Genomic DNA, 19,563 nt, shown 5'->3' on the forward strand with positions numbered 1-19,563 from the left:
TACCACGCTGCTGCCTCTGCCTCTGCCTCTCCCCGTCCCCCTACCGGCCGGTGTCTTAACCCCGCCCCCCTCGGGCCGTCTCTCCGTGCGGGACCGCAATGATTTAGAAGTTCAGGAATCCCACGTGACGTCACCGGGAGGGTGATGTAATGCTTCTGTAAATAGATCGTATTGTAATCTCGCTCCAGTCCAACGTGGTTCCTCTCTGGAGCGCCGCTCGTCCCTCTCTACTTGGAGGTAAGCCGTTCACTTTCATTCACAAAACTTTCAACTGCGCTGCAGCCGCTCGAGTCTCGAACACCACAGTCTGACCGAAACTGCTTTTTCGGCTTCAACTTCATTACAGTTTTCATTTTATTTTATTTTTTAAAAAATTTTGGTGGAAGGTTAAACGCGGAACTTTTTTGGCTGGGTGTCCTGGTGAAGTCTCATCAAGCGGGGACTGAGCGTGTCTATTTGGGGGGTGTGACAGCACTCTCCGTACAGCTGCGCCGGCCTTGTTTATGACTTGGACAGGTTGCTATACGCAGCGGTAGGGAACAAAACGCACCGGGTCATGTTCTTGAGACGCGGACGGGCTGTGGAAGGGTTTTTCCTGCTCAGAACCGCTGCTTTATTTGGGCTGAATGAGCTCCACGTCTGCGTCCTGATTGTTCCACCAAACATGGGAACTTAATAGTAAGTGAAGTTTTGGAGGTGATGGTTTAGTAAAAGTTGTGTTATTTCATTCATTGCGATGATCTAAAGAGGAAGAGGCGGGAAACACGCTCATAATTTAGTTTCCCTAAGCAGTCCGGACATTAATCCGTCTTAAATTGACAACACGTCTGTCTGTCTGTCTGTCTGTTGGATTTATGCATTAAGGATGATGTCATTGTGCATTGATGTAACCACTCTGACAGAAGGTTTTGCTGGAAATGTGCTGAGTCTGCTAATCTTGTGGGCTACTAGTCCTGCTGAAAGGAGGATAGAGATGTAAAAGTGTTCAAAAAATAATAAATGCCAGTGGTTAAATTATCACTTTATCCATAAAATATCAGATTATGTAATAAGACAATACAAGAAAGGCTACATACACTGTAAACTGTGGACTCTTTTTGTGATTGTTCTGCATTTTATCAGTTTTCTTGTCCGTCTGTGTTTGTGGTGTTGTGGACACTTGCTTACTCATTTGATTTTGTAACACACACACCTATGAAGTCACCTCTACTTGCCAGGGGTTGGAAAATGGGGGCTGAGGCAGGTTCAAACCTGTCAGGAGGAGTAGGCCTGAAGTGCAGCCCTCCCTCCACTGCCTCCCACTCTCATTCCTTCTCTCCTCCATTCATTGTGTCCTCCTCCTTCTCTCCTTCTCTCCCTCTCTCTCTGCCACTTGCCCTTTCCATTCCCCTCTCCATCACCCCAATCCACTCTCCACCCTCCCCACCAGCCTCACGTATGCACACACTCTTTCCATTTCTTATGGAAGCATGTACTTTTGCCCTCTCTTTCCTTACTCCTCTGTTTAGCTCTCATTCTTTCCCATCACTCCACTGTCCTCTCCACACTTCACATTACCATCACCTCCACCCAGAGCCAGGAATCTTACTTGATCATGTCCTTACTTTGAATAGGAGGATTAAAAGTCAAGAAAGGGACAATCTGTGGGTCTTCTTTCGGTTACAGCGATGTCTGAGGTCAGGGAGTTTAAGGTTTTCTTCCTTTGCTCTCAGAGGAAAATGAAGGACCAGCAGCAGCAGGACTTCAAATAAGTCATAATTACCCCCTATGAGTGAGTTAATATCTCCACCTTAGAGCCGACTGGGCCGCACTGGTTTATTATTGTGCTCTATTCTGCATTTGTGTTGATATTTTTATCCGATGATCGCTTGATGTAAGACACGGGGATCATTCATCCTTTCATCGTGCTCGTATTATTAGCTGATGCTCCGATGAAAGCCTAATTGCAGGCTGAAACAATCACACTACACTTAGCACTTCACTACCTAATCACCATGAAAACTAAAGATCACGATGCTGTAAGACTTTGATGCCCTTCTGGTGCTTACATGTTATTAGTAATGAGTAATGTAAGGCTGGGAAAAGAAGAAAACACAATCAGATTGTGTGTATTAAAGCTCTCGCCCTAATAAAAATGAATTCCTAGAGCGATGCTCTCAGAATCCAAGACCGTTGCACTCCCGCTGGCACCAAAGGGATCATTTTCCTCCAGATAATGTTGTGTCTCAGGGTGAAACATCCATCATCTGCGGCGACTATCTCATTACACACAGCTTCCACAATAAAGTGACGATAATAGGCACATAGTGTGTGACTTATCTGACTGCATTGTGTCTGTGTAAATACAAACATAAAACCGAGAGCTACAGGCTGCCTGCTGAATGAACTCATCCAAACTGTGAGCCAGAAGAAATAGTTTCCCCAGCTAATATGTTGTTCTCACTTCTTCTGTTTGTGTAGGCTTGTGTATGACATGAATGACAAACAGGACAGGCCTTATGTATGCGGCGCCCCAGGCTGCTCTCAGGTCAGTTGGATGCAGTATGTGTGTGTTGAACTTGCACTGTAAGAGCTGTACTTCTCAAACTTGATTATTAAACCTGCTAAAACAACAACAAAAAAGAACTGTAGGGGAATTAAACTGCTTAAATAGTCAGGAAAGTAGCGATCAAATGACTTTTAAATGTGGAAACGTATTATATGAAGAGATAAGAGTGAAGATAATGAATGAGCAGGCTGATAAATATACCTTTTAACGCATTTGTCATGATTTATAAGATGATAAATATTAGCAAATAGTCAAAACACTAAGGGTGGTATGACTGATTAGTCAGCTAACAGGTATCAGCTGATTTAAATGAGCAACTCATTCCGTATGTCATACAGCTGCTTCATGTCTTTCTCACTCTGTCGGTGTGTTGCAGCGCTTCCAGTTAGAGGAGCATCTGATCATCCACAGACACAAGCATGAGATGACCCTCAAGTTTCCCTCCATAAAGACGGATACAGCGTTTACAGGTGAGACCAGTACACACAAACAAAAAAAAAAATCAGCCACAAACCCTGTCTTCTTTCCCACATCCACCACAAAGCTCTTATATGTAGTCTGTGCACATGGTATCGACAGTCCTTTCTGGTATATTTTAGCTTTCCAGCTTTCCCCTCGTTATCTTCCCGTAACCACGCCGTCTTCTGTTTTTTTTTTTTTTTATGCCACTCTGTTTGGCTCTGTTTGTGTGGCTGCACGTGTGTGGTGACCCCTTTTCAGGATCAGCGCTTGATGAAAAAATGATGACGATATGTTATACAGTATGAAATCAGATAAGCTCGATACAGGTTTCCTTCCCTCCGATAGTCTGTACGGTGAAACAGATCTGCTCACGTTGCAACATGTACAGTATACTCCATCAGATTAGACCAAACATACTGATAACAGCATCAGCCAAGGGTCACTTTGATTTAAAAACATGTAGAGGAGGTGCACAGGGCTCAGTGCAAACCATCTTGAATATTTTACTCTTTATTTGGACTTTGGGCAAAAGAAAGAGATGCAGGAGGCAATCTAGATCTAACTATGTATTTCTGCACAGAAGGGACTTTACCAACTAGCCCCAAATTGCAGTGTGTTATTGTCTGTATCAGTGTTTTTATACTATGTTGTTTTTGGGTTTTTTTTGGAAGTGCTAACAAAGTTTCGTGGCAGAAATGCAATGACAATAAATATCCTTGATTCCTTGACATATGCTGATTAATTTAGCAAATATTTACCAAAATCACATGAGAGTACTGCAAGTACATACCACATTATCATGAATGAATGAATGGTTTATTTTGGTTACAAAATTACAGTACAATAATTTCATTTTGCACATTCAGTTAACAAAAAAAAATTATACATTCTTATGGGAAACTTTTTTCTCTCTTTCTTCCACCCCTCCTCCTCTCACAAAAAAGAAAAAAAGAAGATGAAAAAGAAAAGAAAAAAAGGCAAAAAAAAACCCAAATGCAAACAAACAAACAAACAAAAAATATATATACAATAATAATTTTTACAAGTTCTGTAACTGAAAAAGGAATAGGCAGAAGCCGAGGCTTACTTTGCCTATCCTGTACGTCATCATCATCATCTTTTTATGAGGGATTAATGTACATTCTGCAATAAATAATGAAATAAATTATGATCAGAATTTCCCAGAGATATTCAAAATTGCAGTTTCTCTTCAAATATTCTAAAACATATTAAGCTTATTCTCAAATTACACAAAAAAGAGACAAAAAATGCTCAAATTTTGCTCAGCATTTTGTCTTGAATGCAGACCAAAGCAACAGAATTTTTGCGGATCGACTACCTGATTAATTGACTCCCTATTTCATCTCAATACCACAGTTAAACTACTAAACGCTTCTATTCTCCATCTGCTTCCTCTTCTTTCACGGCTTAATTTTTCCAGAATAGACAAGTGGGTCACTCTGCTAACCCAAAGAGAATTTAATTATCTTGTAATTAAATGAGGAGATTTAGTGTCCTGTGATCATCACTGCTTTTTGCAATGGCAAAAATAAGAAAGCATGACCCAAAGTAATTCAGAAACTATACTCCAATTCCAAACAGCAGCTTATTTCACTGAGACGCTAAACGTTCCAGATTTGCTGCTGTTTGAAAGCAAAACATGAGGTCCTCTGGGAGTTGTTTTTGCGTTGATATACAAATACAGCAGTGTGCTAGAAAATGAATTTGCAAATCTAAAAGCCCCTAAAATGCGAGCCGCATGATGAGCAACTTCACAAGTCAAGCATTTCTTTTCTGCATCATACCACCTGTGATGCACTAGCTACAGAGTCACACGGTAACCATGGAAACGGCTGTCTGTCTGGATGTAAACATCAGCATGAGATGTAACCCCTTCAGGCTCTCCCTGTGGGTCTCTCTGCCTGCGTCTCTGTCCTGCAGCCTGTCACGCCTCCTGCAGGAAATCTCATGTCAAAACAAAGAGCCCAGCTGACCTCTGACCCCTGCAATGTTTAGACGGCTCGCAGAGACAGACCGATGTTATCAGACAAAGAGACAGAGAGCACGGCCGAGAGGAGACTTTTCGCATCACAACCTGGGCGACAGTTGATTTAGAAAGCAAATAAGCTGAAACAACAGACGCTGCTGTGGCAAAAGGGCAGAATTACACGAGTGTCTGCAAATGTGTTAAACCTGCTTCTGTTCTCTTTTGTATCCATTTTTTTTAATGTAATGTTTGCAGACCAGACTCCAACGCCAACGCGATTTTTGCAGAACTGTGAAGAAGTCGGTCTGTTCAAGGAGATAGAGGAGGAGTTTCTTCAAGCACAAGAGGAGGAAAATAACAAACAGGTATATCTTACAGAAAGTCACAAAAATTAAGCAGTATTGTTCTTCTTTTTCTGGCTGCCTCTGCAGAAATACTAAGAATAGAAAACAAGAGTCAGGCATGTGCTTTATTGTTGCTAGGAAATTACTTGTGAGGTCTGTCAAGTTTGTGTTTTGAGTGACACTTGTTTGTGAAGGAGAAAAAAACAGTCAGACCCAATTAGACAACAGCAGATATCTGACCTGGTGCAGGAAAGACACACCAGGTGATCACATTCTACCCTCTAAATTAAACAGCTAACACACAAACACCTGAACAAATGCACACACACACCACACATTTCCCCGTCGCCATAATCTCAGATCATAAAACACACACTGTGACTAGGTTCACAGACAACCCTGCTCGTTGGAAATGTTCCCAGCTGTTTGTGGCTCCCGCTTCTCCCCACAGACGCTTTCTCATAATGGGCCATCCTGTATGAGCCAGCACCAGCTCAAACCCCAGCTTCAGCTCCAGCACCCACCCCAGCCTCAGCACCCGCATCCCCAGCCACCGCTGCATCATCCCCAAACCCATGCCCTGCATCATCCCCAGACCCTCGACCCCATGATGGCCCCTAGCTGCAGCCTGGCCACCCAGCAAGCTCTGTCCTCCTCCCAGTCTGGATCAGTCCTCACCCAGGCTCCTTCCACCCTCACACACTCAGGGTGAGTATGGCACACGCACGCGTCCATACACATATACATGTTTTAACCCTCCTGTTGTCTTCGTTTACGGACACCAAAAAATATTGTTTCCCTGTCTGAAAAAAAAATCCAAAAATTCTGCAAAAAAATTCCCCAAATTTCTGAAAATTTGCAAAACCTTCAGGAAGAAAATTCCAATAATTCCTTAAAAGTTTCCCTTAAAAGTTTTATTGTAAAAAAAATCCCCCAAATTTGGCAAGAAAATTCTTGTAAATATTTTCAAAAAATGAGTAAAAATCTTCCAAAAAAATCCTAAAAATATCTAAAGTGATTACATATATATCAGTCAAACTTCTAATATTTTTGTTAAGAACGTTCACATAAAAATCAACCAAAATCCAGTGAATTTCGCTGGATTTTGTTAGATTTTTTTGTGAATGTTCTTAAGAAACTTTTTAAACATTTCTTTTTTTCCATCAAAAAATGTTCAGAAATTTCCCAAAAATGTGAAGTCAGAAGTTCCACTGTGAAAACCTATTTTTTTTCCACATTTTCAAACTTTAAAACGGGTCAATTTTGACCCACAGGACGACACGAGGGTTAATTAATCATTTCATTCATGTAGCAGGGCTTATTTTCTCCATCATTCACACACGTGTCCTTTTAATTTCCTTTTTCTCACTCTTTCTTCTTCCACTTCACACTGCCTTTCCCATCCTGTTTTGGACGTATTATAACTCATTCCGTCGGGCACAGACTGGCATTTCCCTTTGCATAATTCATCACTACATTAATGAGCTGAGAGACAGGAGGGGGGAAAAAATCAAATGTCACTTTACTGAGGGAACAAAGTACCAGCAAAAAGAGATGGAGAACTGCTGCATTACACCCACTCACTGTCAAGGACCCCCAGCTACCGCCTCAGTTAAAGTCTGTAAAGACTCCGAACCAGACTGGAGTCTCTCAGCGCCTCGGCAGCTTCCATGGCTCCCTGGTTATCACCCAGTTCAGCAGACAGATTAGAGGAGTTCCTGTCTTTCATCTGACCAGCTCCCAGCAGCTGCTCCCACTCTCTCTGACAGTTCAGCCATGGATTTGTGAAACTCAGTAGGTACTCAGTCCGTTGAGTCTCTGATTACTGATATACAATTAAACATTCAACAGATTTATTTACATCATGCTGCTGATGAAGACACATTGTGTTTAGTTCTATTTAAGACTGCAGTATTAAATGTAACAGAAAACACAAGCAGCTCTTAAACTATATACTGATTGCCTTAGCGACATTTACACATTAAACAATTTTATTTGGGCAAATTTCACACTTGTAAGATTTATCAAGAACTTTTCTGTAAGGCAAATATAATTAAAAAATATTGCAGCATAATAAATATTTTCACCTATTGTAATTATATCTTAAGCAGTTATGTTTAAAATGAAGAAATGTCACAACAAAAACAGAGTTAAACTGTTTATGTAGCATTATGTTTTTGTAAGCCTTTCTGTATCTAAATATCCACACTTAAATCAGCACTTTAGTTTCATTCAGTGCTAAAACTGAGACTACAGCTTTTTTCAGCACTTCCATTTTCACTTCTTTTGCTAATCATATGTTTGTCCAAATTGAATTCAAATATTTTCCATTCGCCGGATGCTTTTGTTTGTATTTTAAGCACTGTTCTCCCAGATTGTTCGATGCCATTTTTCTAGCTTACTTTTAGTGGATTGCTGCTATGCAAATAGTTTTGCATGCCGATGTTTTGACACATCCACCTCTGAAACTTTCCATCGAAAGCAGTTCACAGTGGGGGCTGTGGATTATCCAGAATTTCCGGAACATTATTTCTTGAAGGAGACTTTGCTGTGGATTTTTTTCCTATTGCTTTGCACCCTCAACTCTAAACCTCTTAAATGGTTTCATTAAAAAAACTGCTTAAGCCTTTAAAAAAAAAAAAGACTTAAAATGATAAATAATTATCAAAAAGTAGAGCAAGCTATAGTATTGCCCTAATCTTTTGTGGTAGTTTTTTCTTTTTTTCTTGCTCTGAATAATCTCACAATGCCTCAGACTAATCTTGAGCATTTAGAGGGGACTCAACCCTGAGGTTGACAACCTCAGGACTAAATTACCCATCTGTGTATATTAATTCGGATATTCCTACAAATTTGCAGCTGCAAGCCCTCTTACAAATGTAGCTTTTTCTCATTTTGATTTTGATGTGTCTACTCGTCACAGATATCACAGGGTAAATTAAAATGAGTGGTACCATTATTTAACTGTTGGTGCATTTTTTTTTTATTTAGACATTCATTTCTTTATTTGAGAATAGACAGTAGACATGGGAAGAAAATGACAGGAGTGAGAGATGTGGAATAACATGTAATGGTCTGTAGCTGGGGTCAAACTGGACATCTTGCAAATACATTACTAGTAAATGAAAAAACCCCTTGGCCTCCACAGTGCCTCACTCCTAAAACTAAGAAGGAACTTTCAGCTCTTATCAGTTTGCTGAAGGCTTTTTAGTTTACAGTTCTGGGTCCTCCTTTGTCTTATCCCAATCCCTAAATCAGTCGTCCAAAAATAAAAGCTTTTCTCACTCCCTATCAACTTGCCTGTAAATTACTTCTGCTTGTAACACGTACTGTAGATAAACAAATCCTCTGTCACATCTCTGCAGTTGATTAGATGAGTCAAGGTACCAGAAGTAAGTCAGTGACATAATAAGCTCCAAACATCTGTCCGGGGCCAGACAGGACGTGACAGGACAGAGGGGAGAGAGCTGACAGTCGATTATGGCACAATAAATCAGTGCCAGCTGAATCCAGACAGCATGTTAGTCAGTGAAACCCTCTAAGTGTTGCTAAATGAACCGTGGATCGGGTGTCTGACTGTTTCCCCCAGTGTTTCCCACCGGTTTCCATAGCAACCTGGTCTCTGAGTGTCTGGCTGTAGGCCCGGCCGAACTGTTGTGGATACGTGAGGAAATGCCGCTTTGGTTTGTCTGTACTTTGTTGTATGCTAAACGGGTCGCATACCCCAGATTCAGTGATGACATCATTGGCGATGACCTCACGTCCAGGCCCACGCTGTCCAATTGGCCGAGAGCCAGAGCGGTTAGGTCAGCACATGGCACCCCAGGTTTCTGTCCCCCGCTGTGAGCCCTCAGCTTCTCTTTTCCCTCTCAAGCTGTCACTTTTTTCCCCACATCTCTGTTTTCTTTCAGTTTGCTCACCTCATCATTCTTTCCAGTGTCACTGCTTCACCTCAAAGCTCTGTTTACGCCGTCTCGCTCGCATACAATAACATTTTGTTTCTTCACGGATGTTTTCCTTCAAGCACATTTTCTCACTCATTTCTAGTGGTTAGCAGCTATGCAGATAGTTTCAGGTTTATATGCCAATGTTTTGACACATCCACCTCAGATTTTTCTCCTCCCATCCCAAAACAGCGAAGTTCAGTGGAAGTTAGATTTTGGTGCTCGCAGCATTTAAAAAGTTCAACAGCAGGATCTCTTTCCAGAGCTTCTAATATTTCAGGCAACGAGCAGAACTTACTGTTAACTGTTTTTACTGGGACTAATTCCCCAGTAGAAAGTAATTCCAGTGAAATCTACAGGGTATTATCCAGAGTGACTAGAACAATGTTTCAAAAAGACACACTGCTGTTTATTTTTTTAGAGAATATTTTTCATTTCTTTGAACTAGGACTGTCACAGCAGGATTAGCCAAAAAATATTATTCACAAAAAGGATTTTATTGCCATATCTATGGAAACTTTGTCGAATCTCAAGAATGTCAGTAAGTTCTTAGTAATTCTGCAGTGTATTATTTTAAAATTCTTGTACTGCTACTTTCACTTAAGAAGACCCTCTAAATGTATCTTCCATATCTTACAACCCGCACATATGAAACCAAAACTGCAGGGCTGAATTTAAATATGGTTAACTGAGAAAATACTTTTTTTAAAAAAAAAAATTTTGACTGAACCATCCTTTTAAAATGAGAGATCAAGTCCGTCAGCTTTAGTCCCAGCTCTGTCTGCCATTAGGATCTGGCTATAAATGTTTCAACTTGCACCTCTCTCTGAACTCATTAGTGAAACTTTAGCTGCGGATAGCTCCCTGCCATGACCCGTTTCTCTCTCTGACTGACCGCAGGCCAGTTCTCGGGCCGCTGTCCTGCCTCCTCCACATGCGGAACCGACATAGACAACCTCTGCCAGCCTCCTTACCCGGCACCCTGCCAGACCCCGCCATGCAAGGGGCATCAGCTCAGCACATGGTTGTGAGTATGGAACACAATGTTTGTCATGCTCAGACTCACACGCGTGCATCATGACTTATACATGCAGGTATAGTGGCCAAAGTGGTCAAGATCCCCGAGTTGGAAATATTCTTGGTTGACAGGAAAATTCACTTCACGCTTGAGGATGAATAAATCACAAGTGTCAAACTCCAGATGGATGTGACCTTGTGAGGGGACGCTTTATACTCGAGATTTGTGTACATACACGTTGATGCTTTCTTTTATCACAACTGAAAGGTTATTTTTGTGTCAACTTTTTTATCTCCTTCAGATAGAAAAGCAGATGTCTTGTGCAATGGGAATACCAGCTCCTGTGCACAACCCCTCCTGTTCTTCACCACAGGTACTGACTGGTCAGACTGAGGCACTCATTGTTTCTTTTGGGTTTTTCTATTTCAGTAGCCTTATTCCTTGTCTGTATGGGCACAACATATCTAACAATTTACTAGTACAGACACCAACAGACTGCTCAGTGCATACATTCACTACAGCCAGGCAAGTAGAGGTTTTGAAAAAAAATCATACCAGTGCCATTCCGTTTAGACTGAGGAGTCAGGAAGGAACCATTTGATGTGTATATATATGCTTAATTGCTTTAGCAGAGACTGAGGTGAGAAGATTCATGCTAGTCTTAGCAGCTGCTTAGCTTAGCACATAAACCACAAACAATAGGAAACAGCCAACCTGACTGTATAAACATCAATAAAGCTCACTAATTAATATGTTTCCTACTTTTTCCGGTGTTTGTGTTAAGCTAAGCTAACCAGCTGCTGGCTGCAGCTCTATATTTGCCTCATATTGACATGAAAGTCCTATCAGTCTTCATACCTGACTCCCCAACAGAGAGCAAATGTACATATAGTATAATGAGACATAGCAGTAAACCTGTGAAGGATGCCCCCATTAAGAAGCCTGTATAATTTATTTTACAAAATACTGATTTTGAAAGGGGCTGCATAGTGGAGTGGTGGTTAGCACTTTCGCCTTGCAGCTAGAAGATCCCCGGTTCGCATCCCGGTTTTCTGCATGGACTTTGCATGTTCTCCCTGTGCATGCATGGATTTTCTCCGGGTTCTCCGGCTTCTTCCCACAGTCCAAAAGCATGATGAAGTTACTTGATTATTCTAAATTGCCTGTAGGTGTGAATGCGAGTGTGATTGTTTGTCTGTATATGTAGCCCTGCGACAGACTGGCGAACTCTCCATGGTGTCCTCTGCCTTCGCCCAAAGTCAGCTGGGATAGACTCCAGCCCCCCACAACCCTAATGAGGATTAAGCGGTGTATAGATAATGGATGGATGGATGGATAATTTCAAATGTCAATATAATGTGAACACGGTAATGTAGCTAGCTAGCGCTACAGCAAGCTAATATAGCATAATGCTATTAGTTTAACATAAGACCAGCTAGTTAGCCTTTTGGACAGACTTTTTTTTTTTTTTACTGCTGATAAGCTTTTGTGTTACTATATCAGATTAAGGTGTTCATTATTCATCAAACATATAAGGTAGAATATTCCAAATCCTTGACGTCCACAGAGGGAGTCCAACTCTTACACTTCCATATGACTCTCATATAAACAGCAAAGAAAGTTTATATATGTATATTCATATTAAAAGACATAGGTGCTTTCTTTGTACTGTCCAAATGTCAGATCAAAACCACCTCTTTTGATGTCCTCCCACGAGTAAAATGATTTAAATGGTATTTCAAGGTTAACGAAGCTACAATCGTCCAAGAAAAGACCTCAAATGAAAGTTGACTAGATTCAGTGATCTGTGGCTAATTTAATCGGGATAGTGCCAATGCATTTAACATATCTTCTGCATGCTGAGTGCATACAGACAGTCAACCACATACTAGTGTACACATATGTGGACACGCTCAAGAGCCACTAGTAATACCTTTAACACAACACATTGCAGTAAAACAACATATTATTATCACGTCTTAAACCGCATTGCAAGAATTGGAACATATTGCAGGAGTTAAACCTCCTTTCTGAACAGAAAGCAACAAGTTACATGACTCTGAACAACATCGCACAACTTAGAAACAACATATAGCACAACTGTCCATCCTAACAACCATCTTTAGGATCCTTCCAGGACTCCTATGGCTCAGACTATCACCTTACAGTTTGACATGTTAATAGGAGAAGGCACAAATGAGTTTTTGAAATGATTAAGTCAACACTCGGGTACACTGTATTGTCTGTCTACAGGGCAGAAACATGACCAAAAATGTTAAACAGTTCCTTTAACGTCTTATTACACTCCTCTCTTTTGTACTTTAAAATTAAAGCTGACATTATTAAAGGGCAAATTAAAGCTGTTATTAGTGGATCTGCATCCTAATATTACATCATTTGTATCATATGCTGACAAAAAGGTAGGAACAATTTCAAGCAATGAGTGACATTTTTTTTTTAAATTCATCAGTTGTGCATCTTCGATAATAAAATAGGTAGATGACAATAAATAGTGTACATAATAACAATATTATTTATTTATTATCAATTACTTATTAATTATTTATGTAGCAGCTTTTAAAAACAGTGTCTACAAATTCCAAAACAGATTATATTTTAGGAAGACAATATTAGAACAGTGACCCAGCCAGGCCAAACAGAAACCAGATAATCAAAAAGTGGAGAAATGGAATTAAACATGGTAAAAGATACAACATGCTTAAACAAGCATATTAATACAAGCACCAAAAATGTCATAGCACAGAGTAAAGGCCAATAAAAGAGACGACATCACATGAAAACAAGTGTATAAAAATGGAATTTAAGAAGTTTTTTAAAAGAAGACACCGATGATGTTTAATGTGTGTAATATTTCAGCAAAGATTCTATTTATGGTAACATATTAGTTGTATAACAGTAAAATATACCCTGCCTCACCTTCTGCCTTTGGCTTATTCCATTCTAATCAGGACAGACAGGAAACAGAGTGTAACTCAACACTCTTAAAACACACGCACGCACGCACGCACGCACGCACACACACACACACACACACACAGGTCTGGACCACAGGAAGTCACAATCTACATGCACTCCCTGACTTTCTTGGTTGTTTTATTTTCCTTGTGTCAATATGCTCTCCATATCGTCCCTTGTAAATTTTACATTTCCTCTTTCTAGGTGCATGTAGTATGAATTGTTAAATACGTGCGTGCTATCAAAAGCAACTTCAAAGGGAAAACTGTGAAATCGCCTCGAGTCCACTCACACACTCGCCCTCTCTCACGCACACAGACAGGTTATGACTTCTTGTAGCAGAGCTTGTATATAGAGTGGCAGATGAAAAGTGGTTTCAGATAGCAGAGCCAGTCAGGTCGCAGGTTCAAATCTGAACTTCTCTTCTTTTTAAACTCTCTCAAACGCTCACGCACGCACGCATTTGTACTTCTGTCTTTGTGAAGCCACTTACTGACATAATGCATCCTTTAGTCCCTTACCTGAATCAGCACAACTAAATGACCAACCTCAACCCTAACCTAACCTAAACCTAATTCTAACCTTAACCCGAAAACCAACTCTTCACAGAAGACTTCTCCATCGGTCTTGTGTCATTGTAATTTAGTATCATCAGCTGTAGTGTTTTGCATTTCCAAGGGGTGAAACAGGAGTCTGCTTCTTTAGAACCACAGAAGGTGTATTAGCATGCCTCTGTTGTACAGTAACACCACACTCAACTCAAGTGGAAAAGTAAACATTTGACAAGTGGATCAGTGTTTCATGTACAGTTTCGTGTCTTCATTCACTGATCCCTTCAGACAGAAATATCAACGTGGTGTGTCATCTAGGCCAAGGAGACCCATGATGTAATCACCAGCTCCCAGTGTCAGGGTGTTTCTATGTAGTAAACAGAACTGAAATACTCGTGTCCCGTCCTGTTCAGTGTGTGTGGCTGTGCTTGTGAGTTTGACTGGCAGCCTGGCTGGCTGGTAAAGCTGCCACAGCCAGCTAAATGACCTCATCTTTGGCAGCCGCTAAATGTGCTCCCTCTTTTCGTAGCAGAATAGTGAACAGAGTGTGAGAGAGAAAAAAAATCGGCTTCTTCTCTTAAAGAAAATATTGTGTAACAGGGAACAGATAGCAATATTGCTGGGGGGAATGATGTCATGCTCTAAACATGACCTCTCCCTCTCTCGCTTTCCTCTGCTGAGTGTATGAGAAAGGTGAGATGAGGTTTAATTTAGCTCGTACAGTCTGTTTAGTCAGATGATACGCGGGAAAGATAAAGTGTGAAGGTATCAAGCTGCAGACGGCAGCATTTATTGGAACACATTATCCCCGTCATCAACAGTTGTCTTCATGGATGGTTAGCAGGAACAGTAGTGACGGACCAAAGTGGGGGATATTGGCTGAAAACAAGTTTAGTTTCTCAGACATTTTGCTTCATGGATGTAGGACACTGAGCTAAGTGTCTACTTAGGTTTATTTAACCCAACGTGGCCCGCTGGTTCCGAGCTAATATGCTGTCACAAATTTAGCTGGTGTTAAACACACAACATCTACTAATAGAGAAATAAAAACAAGTGAACATAATTATAAGATCCTTAGATATAGTGATTAGCTGAATATACATGAAATGTATTTTTGAAAGATCCCAGTAATGGGAACAAGTAGTATTCACTAAATTTGTGTTTCATATAAAGATACTTTTAGAATATACTTCAAAATGTATATGAGTATTTTGAGGGGACTGACTGTCTCTGCCATACGTACAGTCACTTTTTTTTCCAGCTTATTGTACAGGCAAAACTTTGGTCAGTTGATTTAATACACTCTGATAGATATGGACTAGATACTTCAATTGTTCAGTAACTGCAAGGCTTTGAGGAAAGATTTGTAATGATTGAGGAGATCTACTATGTGAAGTTGCTGCCAAATCCAGAATGGAGGCCTTTCTATAAGATTGAATGACTTCTTGGTATTCAGTAATACCATGGCCCTGTCAGGGGTGTTGTCATGCTTAAAATACAATATGTGCACAATACAACATCAAATAGAAAAGGAAAATCTTCCACGGGGCATTTTTTTGTTTCTGTATTTGCCTAATCTGATGAGCAGTACTTCAGCTATTATCTTTTCATCACAGTTTGGAAGCTTTGCAGGATCTCTGGTATGACTGTCCTCTTTTAATAACATGAATTATCCTTTTATAGGAAACTTGGAAGAATTTCTTTGTCCCCAACGTTGGGAATTTTTGTCATTGGAATCAAGTTTAAAATCTACTTTTACAGAACTGTCTTAAATTCATTGCCTGTTTGCAACTAAATTTCACTTGTTTAATATAAAAATACAATGTCTGGTAAAATAATATCAAGAAACTGCTTCCAATAACATGCTTCTTGCTCACTGAGGGCTTGGCACTACATCTCAGCATCCATGGGATATGTAACTAATAACAGGTTCACCAGACCTTGAGCTATCTGAGAGCTGAATTTGGTTACATGTAATATTCCACTTGGAAGGAATGTGCAGTCGAGATGAGATGATGTGAAAATATACAAGTTTTAATGAGATGTCAGTTTCTGAAGCGCCAGTGTTTATCTTTCTTTAAGAGATGACAAGTTCAGCTCTGTCTCTGCGAGTTTAAAACTGAACCATGAGCTCAATAATGCTAAAATATTTCTAAAAATGAGCTTGAGGACTCCAAACACTGGCGTCAGTTCAATTGCTTTGCACAGTGCACCACATGCATATTTATATTTACAGTAGATACAGAGAGAAGCAACTACAAATCAAGTCCCTTAACCTTTTTTTTATTATCTGTCTCCATTCAGAGATCTAAACAGATGATGGGCCACCACTACCAACAGCACCACCCAGGAATGATCGCCATCAACAACCCTGTGACATCAATGGGTCACATGATGGAGATGATGCCACAGCGTCACCAGGCACCTCCCCTACAGCACCACCACCCTCATCACCATCACCATCCTCATCATCCGCAGCTTCCAGCACCACCTCTCGCCTACCAACAGCGATGCCATGCTCCTCCTCCTCCTCCTCCTCCTCCTCCTCCACAGCACCTGGGAAGCAGCCACAGCCACCAGCTTCACCAGTCAGGGAATGTACCGCACGCTCAGACTCACCAATCACCACCTTCACACATGCACCAGGGCTCACCACCTGCACCTTCCCTGTCTGCTCCTGCACAGGTACAGTCCCTCACATTTAGTCATTATTGGTTTATATTCATGCATTCATGCACAGTGAGATTACGTGCTTGTTTTTTGTTCGCAGTTGTCACCAGTTGCACAACAGATGCAGCCCTCCCACTCTCAGCATGCAGTGCAGGTGGGCGGTAGCTGCAGCGGTGGTGGTGGTGGTGGAGGAGGAGGAGGTGGAGGAGGCAGCAACCGTCGCAGAAGGACAGCAGAGCAGGACCCCGATGAGCGAAGGCAGAAGTTTCTGGAACGTAACCGGGCTGCAGCAACGCGCTGCCGACAGAAGAGGAAAGTGTGGGTGTCTTCACTGGAAAAGAAAGCCGAAGAGCTGACGCACACAAACCTGCAGCTACAGGTAGGATGCACTCTGCGCATAGACAAGTGCACACACCAACACAATCTACACTTCGGTGATGCTTAGTATTTTCTCCGTGTGTTCCCAGAACGAAGTGACGTCATTGAGGTCAGAGGTGGGTCAACTGAAGCAGATTCTGCTCACCCACAAGGACTGTCCTGTCACTGCTCGACAGAGAGAGGCACAGGGGTACCCCAGTGAGTAAACCCCCCCCACCCTGCACCCCTGTCTAGAAAACTCACCAGCTTTTCCAGATGCCTGACACCCATCATCTCCATCCACCCAGTGAGGGTATAATTCAGACACATTATACCTTATATGTGCACATAAGGGGATACCCAGTGGTTACATGTTTCTTGCTATGATGAAGCACTCTTCTACACAAAAAAGGACCTTCAAATCTTTCAGAGCTCAACTAAACAGCACTTAAGAGCAAAAACTCTGCTTGTGACCCTACAGTCTTCAAATGTTAGCAATGCACTTTGATTCCTAAGGAGAGTCAATCAGGGGGAAGCACTGCACTCTTACTTCTCCAGTTTAAAGGAGTATCTTACCCCATCTGTTGTCATCCAATTTTATTTTAACCAACCAGACCTTGATGGTATTTGAAATACCCTGGAATGCAATGCTACTAGCATTAGCTATGGTGCCTTGCATGAAGCAAGCAGGGAACAAATTGCAGACCATGCCCATCTTGCACTCCAGGCAGGCTTAAGCCAATGTTCAACAATAACTAAAACTGACCTGTAATGAACAATATTTTTTGTAAAAAAAAAAAAAAAAAAAATCCAAAAAAAACCTGCACCCTGTGGCTTAAAAGAAAACAGATATTATGTTTCAAGAGCTTCAGAGAACAAAAACAGATGCAATATTGGCATGTGTCATATTCATATATTTCTATTGTTGTCTTTTTACCTGTATGTACAGTATTCACTTGTTAAAATAAAAGAGATATTTTCATTTAATCTGAACTGTAATGGGTTTTTATTTAATGCAAGTTGAAGCGTACACGCTTCGCAAGCCCACCCACTGAGAACGGACAATCCACACATTATCAGTGACTTTGACAGCTGTCTCTGTGTCCAGCTGCAGGGGTGAGCCCAAGAGGAAGTCCCCCCCCTGTACGTCCTGGGGCTCATCTGCAAGCCGTCCAACACAACAGCATCTCCACCTCCTCGACAGCTGGAGGCGACACAGGGCACGACCCCCGGCCTGGACACTAGGCCTCAATATACAGCTGAAATATATGGACTAGATATGTTTTCTGGTTAAAAAGAAGAACGGAAACGCGTACTGAGAGACATTTGTAGTTTCATCTATCGTACGAGGTGCAAATAGCATGACCTTTTGTGACAGCCTTGTTAAAACTGTGATGGTTACATGGCAACTCGACCCTGTGTTAATTCAGAAATTGTCTGTTTCTGTTTACAACAGTCTAACCATTGCCTGCTACCCACTGGCTATGCACATACACAATCCTAACATGTCTCATTTGCTCTTATATCTTGCACTAATTCTGAAAAACAAAGCCTATATATTAGTTTATATTTTTAACAGAGCAGCTACTAGTGCACACCTAATGCCTTTTCTTTGAAGCAGAGGCAGCTTGACATAAATAGTACAACAATGTATTCTTTTTTCTTTTTACAGATAATTCAATTTTAAACAAAATGTTTATTTTAAGATTTGACATTTCCTAGCTCTTGTAAATAAAACTATCAATCCCACAGCAGTGTTGGAAAGCCATTTGAAACATGATTGTACAGTATTTCCTTCAAGGCACTTTTTTATAATACAACTGTCCGGAGTCACTAAATAACTGCACTTGATGTCTTGGTCCCTGTCAGTTTAATTTAATTTTCACCTAAATTACACTTTTTGTACTGTAAAGATGTTGACAATCGATGTAAATCTAATGCAAAAATAAAAACACTTATTCTGGTATCTTCTTGTGATTCTTATATAATTTTATGACATAAAAACGGTCAGATAGCGGCTATGAGCAATGACATTATGCTCATCAGGCTGATTTTGTACATACAGTATGGTCTATCCTGCCATCTAGTGACTGCTTTTATTAATGGTAGCTGACAACAAGAGCTACCAGCAAATTGGATCATAGCCTGTTTTATATTTAGCAAACACACACACAAGCATTTCTCAATGTATAACACACAAAGATCCTAATAAAATGATCTTTTCTTTTTATTTTAAACATCATTTAATATCAGTAAAGTGCCTGATATTTAAGGACTTTCTTTTGGCGCCAGCTGCCTGTTAAGTGCTGGATGTTTTTACAGCAACTTTCATGTCTAACCTCCTGAATGTCTGGTGATATGAAAATAGTTTGCATGCATGCAAGTGTGTGTTTGTGTGTTTGTCTGTCTTTGTGTGTGATTTGGTCTAAATGTGGGAGGCACTCCACCCGAGTGACTCAAACAAGGGGACTGCTTAACTATTGCCAGACCTCATCTTGACACGCATGCAACTCACATACTTCCCTGATATACTATTGCTATTATCTTCCACAACCTTGAACACTGTTTAGGTCTGCCTGTAAAGCATTAACTTAATTGCTCTGTATCTTAAAATGTAAGAAATCCATAGGGTAAAGGCTAAAAATTAGCAGTCAGTAACATATTTTTTACTCTATATACTATATTTCTGAGTAGCCCGACCTGCTG

The 19,563-nt window shown here is 40.8% G+C and overlaps 1 protein-coding gene across 3 annotated transcripts; it reads left to right on the top strand.

Moving 5' to 3' along the window:
* LOC111570283 (cyclic AMP-responsive element-binding protein 5) lies at window positions 1-18,823 on the top strand. 3 transcript variants are annotated; one of them, XM_035949380.2, is made up of 11 exons: window positions 1-237; window positions 2,461-2,527; window positions 2,925-3,018; window positions 5,253-5,362; window positions 5,793-6,049; window positions 10,186-10,312; window positions 10,605-10,676; window positions 16,135-16,515; window positions 16,601-16,879; window positions 16,968-17,076; window positions 17,966-18,823. In XM_035949380.2, the coding sequence occupies exons 2-11, from the start codon at window positions 2,474-2,476 to the stop codon at window positions 18,100-18,102; spliced, it is 1,620 nt and encodes a 539-aa protein (XP_035805273.2). In that variant the 5' UTR covers window positions 1-237; window positions 2,461-2,473; the 3' UTR covers window positions 18,103-18,823. The 3 variants fall into 3 exon arrangements, with proteins under 3 accessions (XP_035805273.2, XP_054874070.1, XP_023128721.2); XM_023272953.3 differs by lacking the exon at window positions 1-237 and adding an exon at window positions 248-678; XM_055018095.1 differs by lacking the exons at window positions 1-237; window positions 10,605-10,676 and adding an exon at window positions 247-678.
* The last annotated feature ends 740 nt before the right edge of the window (window positions 18,824-19,563 follow it).

The sequence above is a fragment of the Amphiprion ocellaris genome, chromosome 15 (assembly GCF_022539595.1).
Source record: "Amphiprion ocellaris isolate individual 3 ecotype Okinawa chromosome 15, ASM2253959v1, whole genome shotgun sequence".
Taxonomy (NCBI): Eukaryota; Metazoa; Chordata; class Actinopteri; family Pomacentridae; genus Amphiprion; species Amphiprion ocellaris.

Bases quoted from the DNA above. Each gene is read 5' to 3' on its own strand.
- LOC111570283 (XM_035949380.2), top strand. From the start codon at position 2,474: ATGAATGACAAACAGGACAGGCCTTATGTATGCGGCGCCCCAGGCTGC. The intron at 2,528-2,924 runs GTCAGTTGGATG...GGTGTGTTGCAG, and splicing joins GCGCCCCAGGCTGCTCTCAG to CGCTTCCAGTTAGAGGAGCA. The intron at 3,019-5,252 runs GTGAGACCAGTA...TAATGTTTGCAG, and splicing joins GACGGATACAGCGTTTACAG to ACCAGACTCCAACGCCAACG.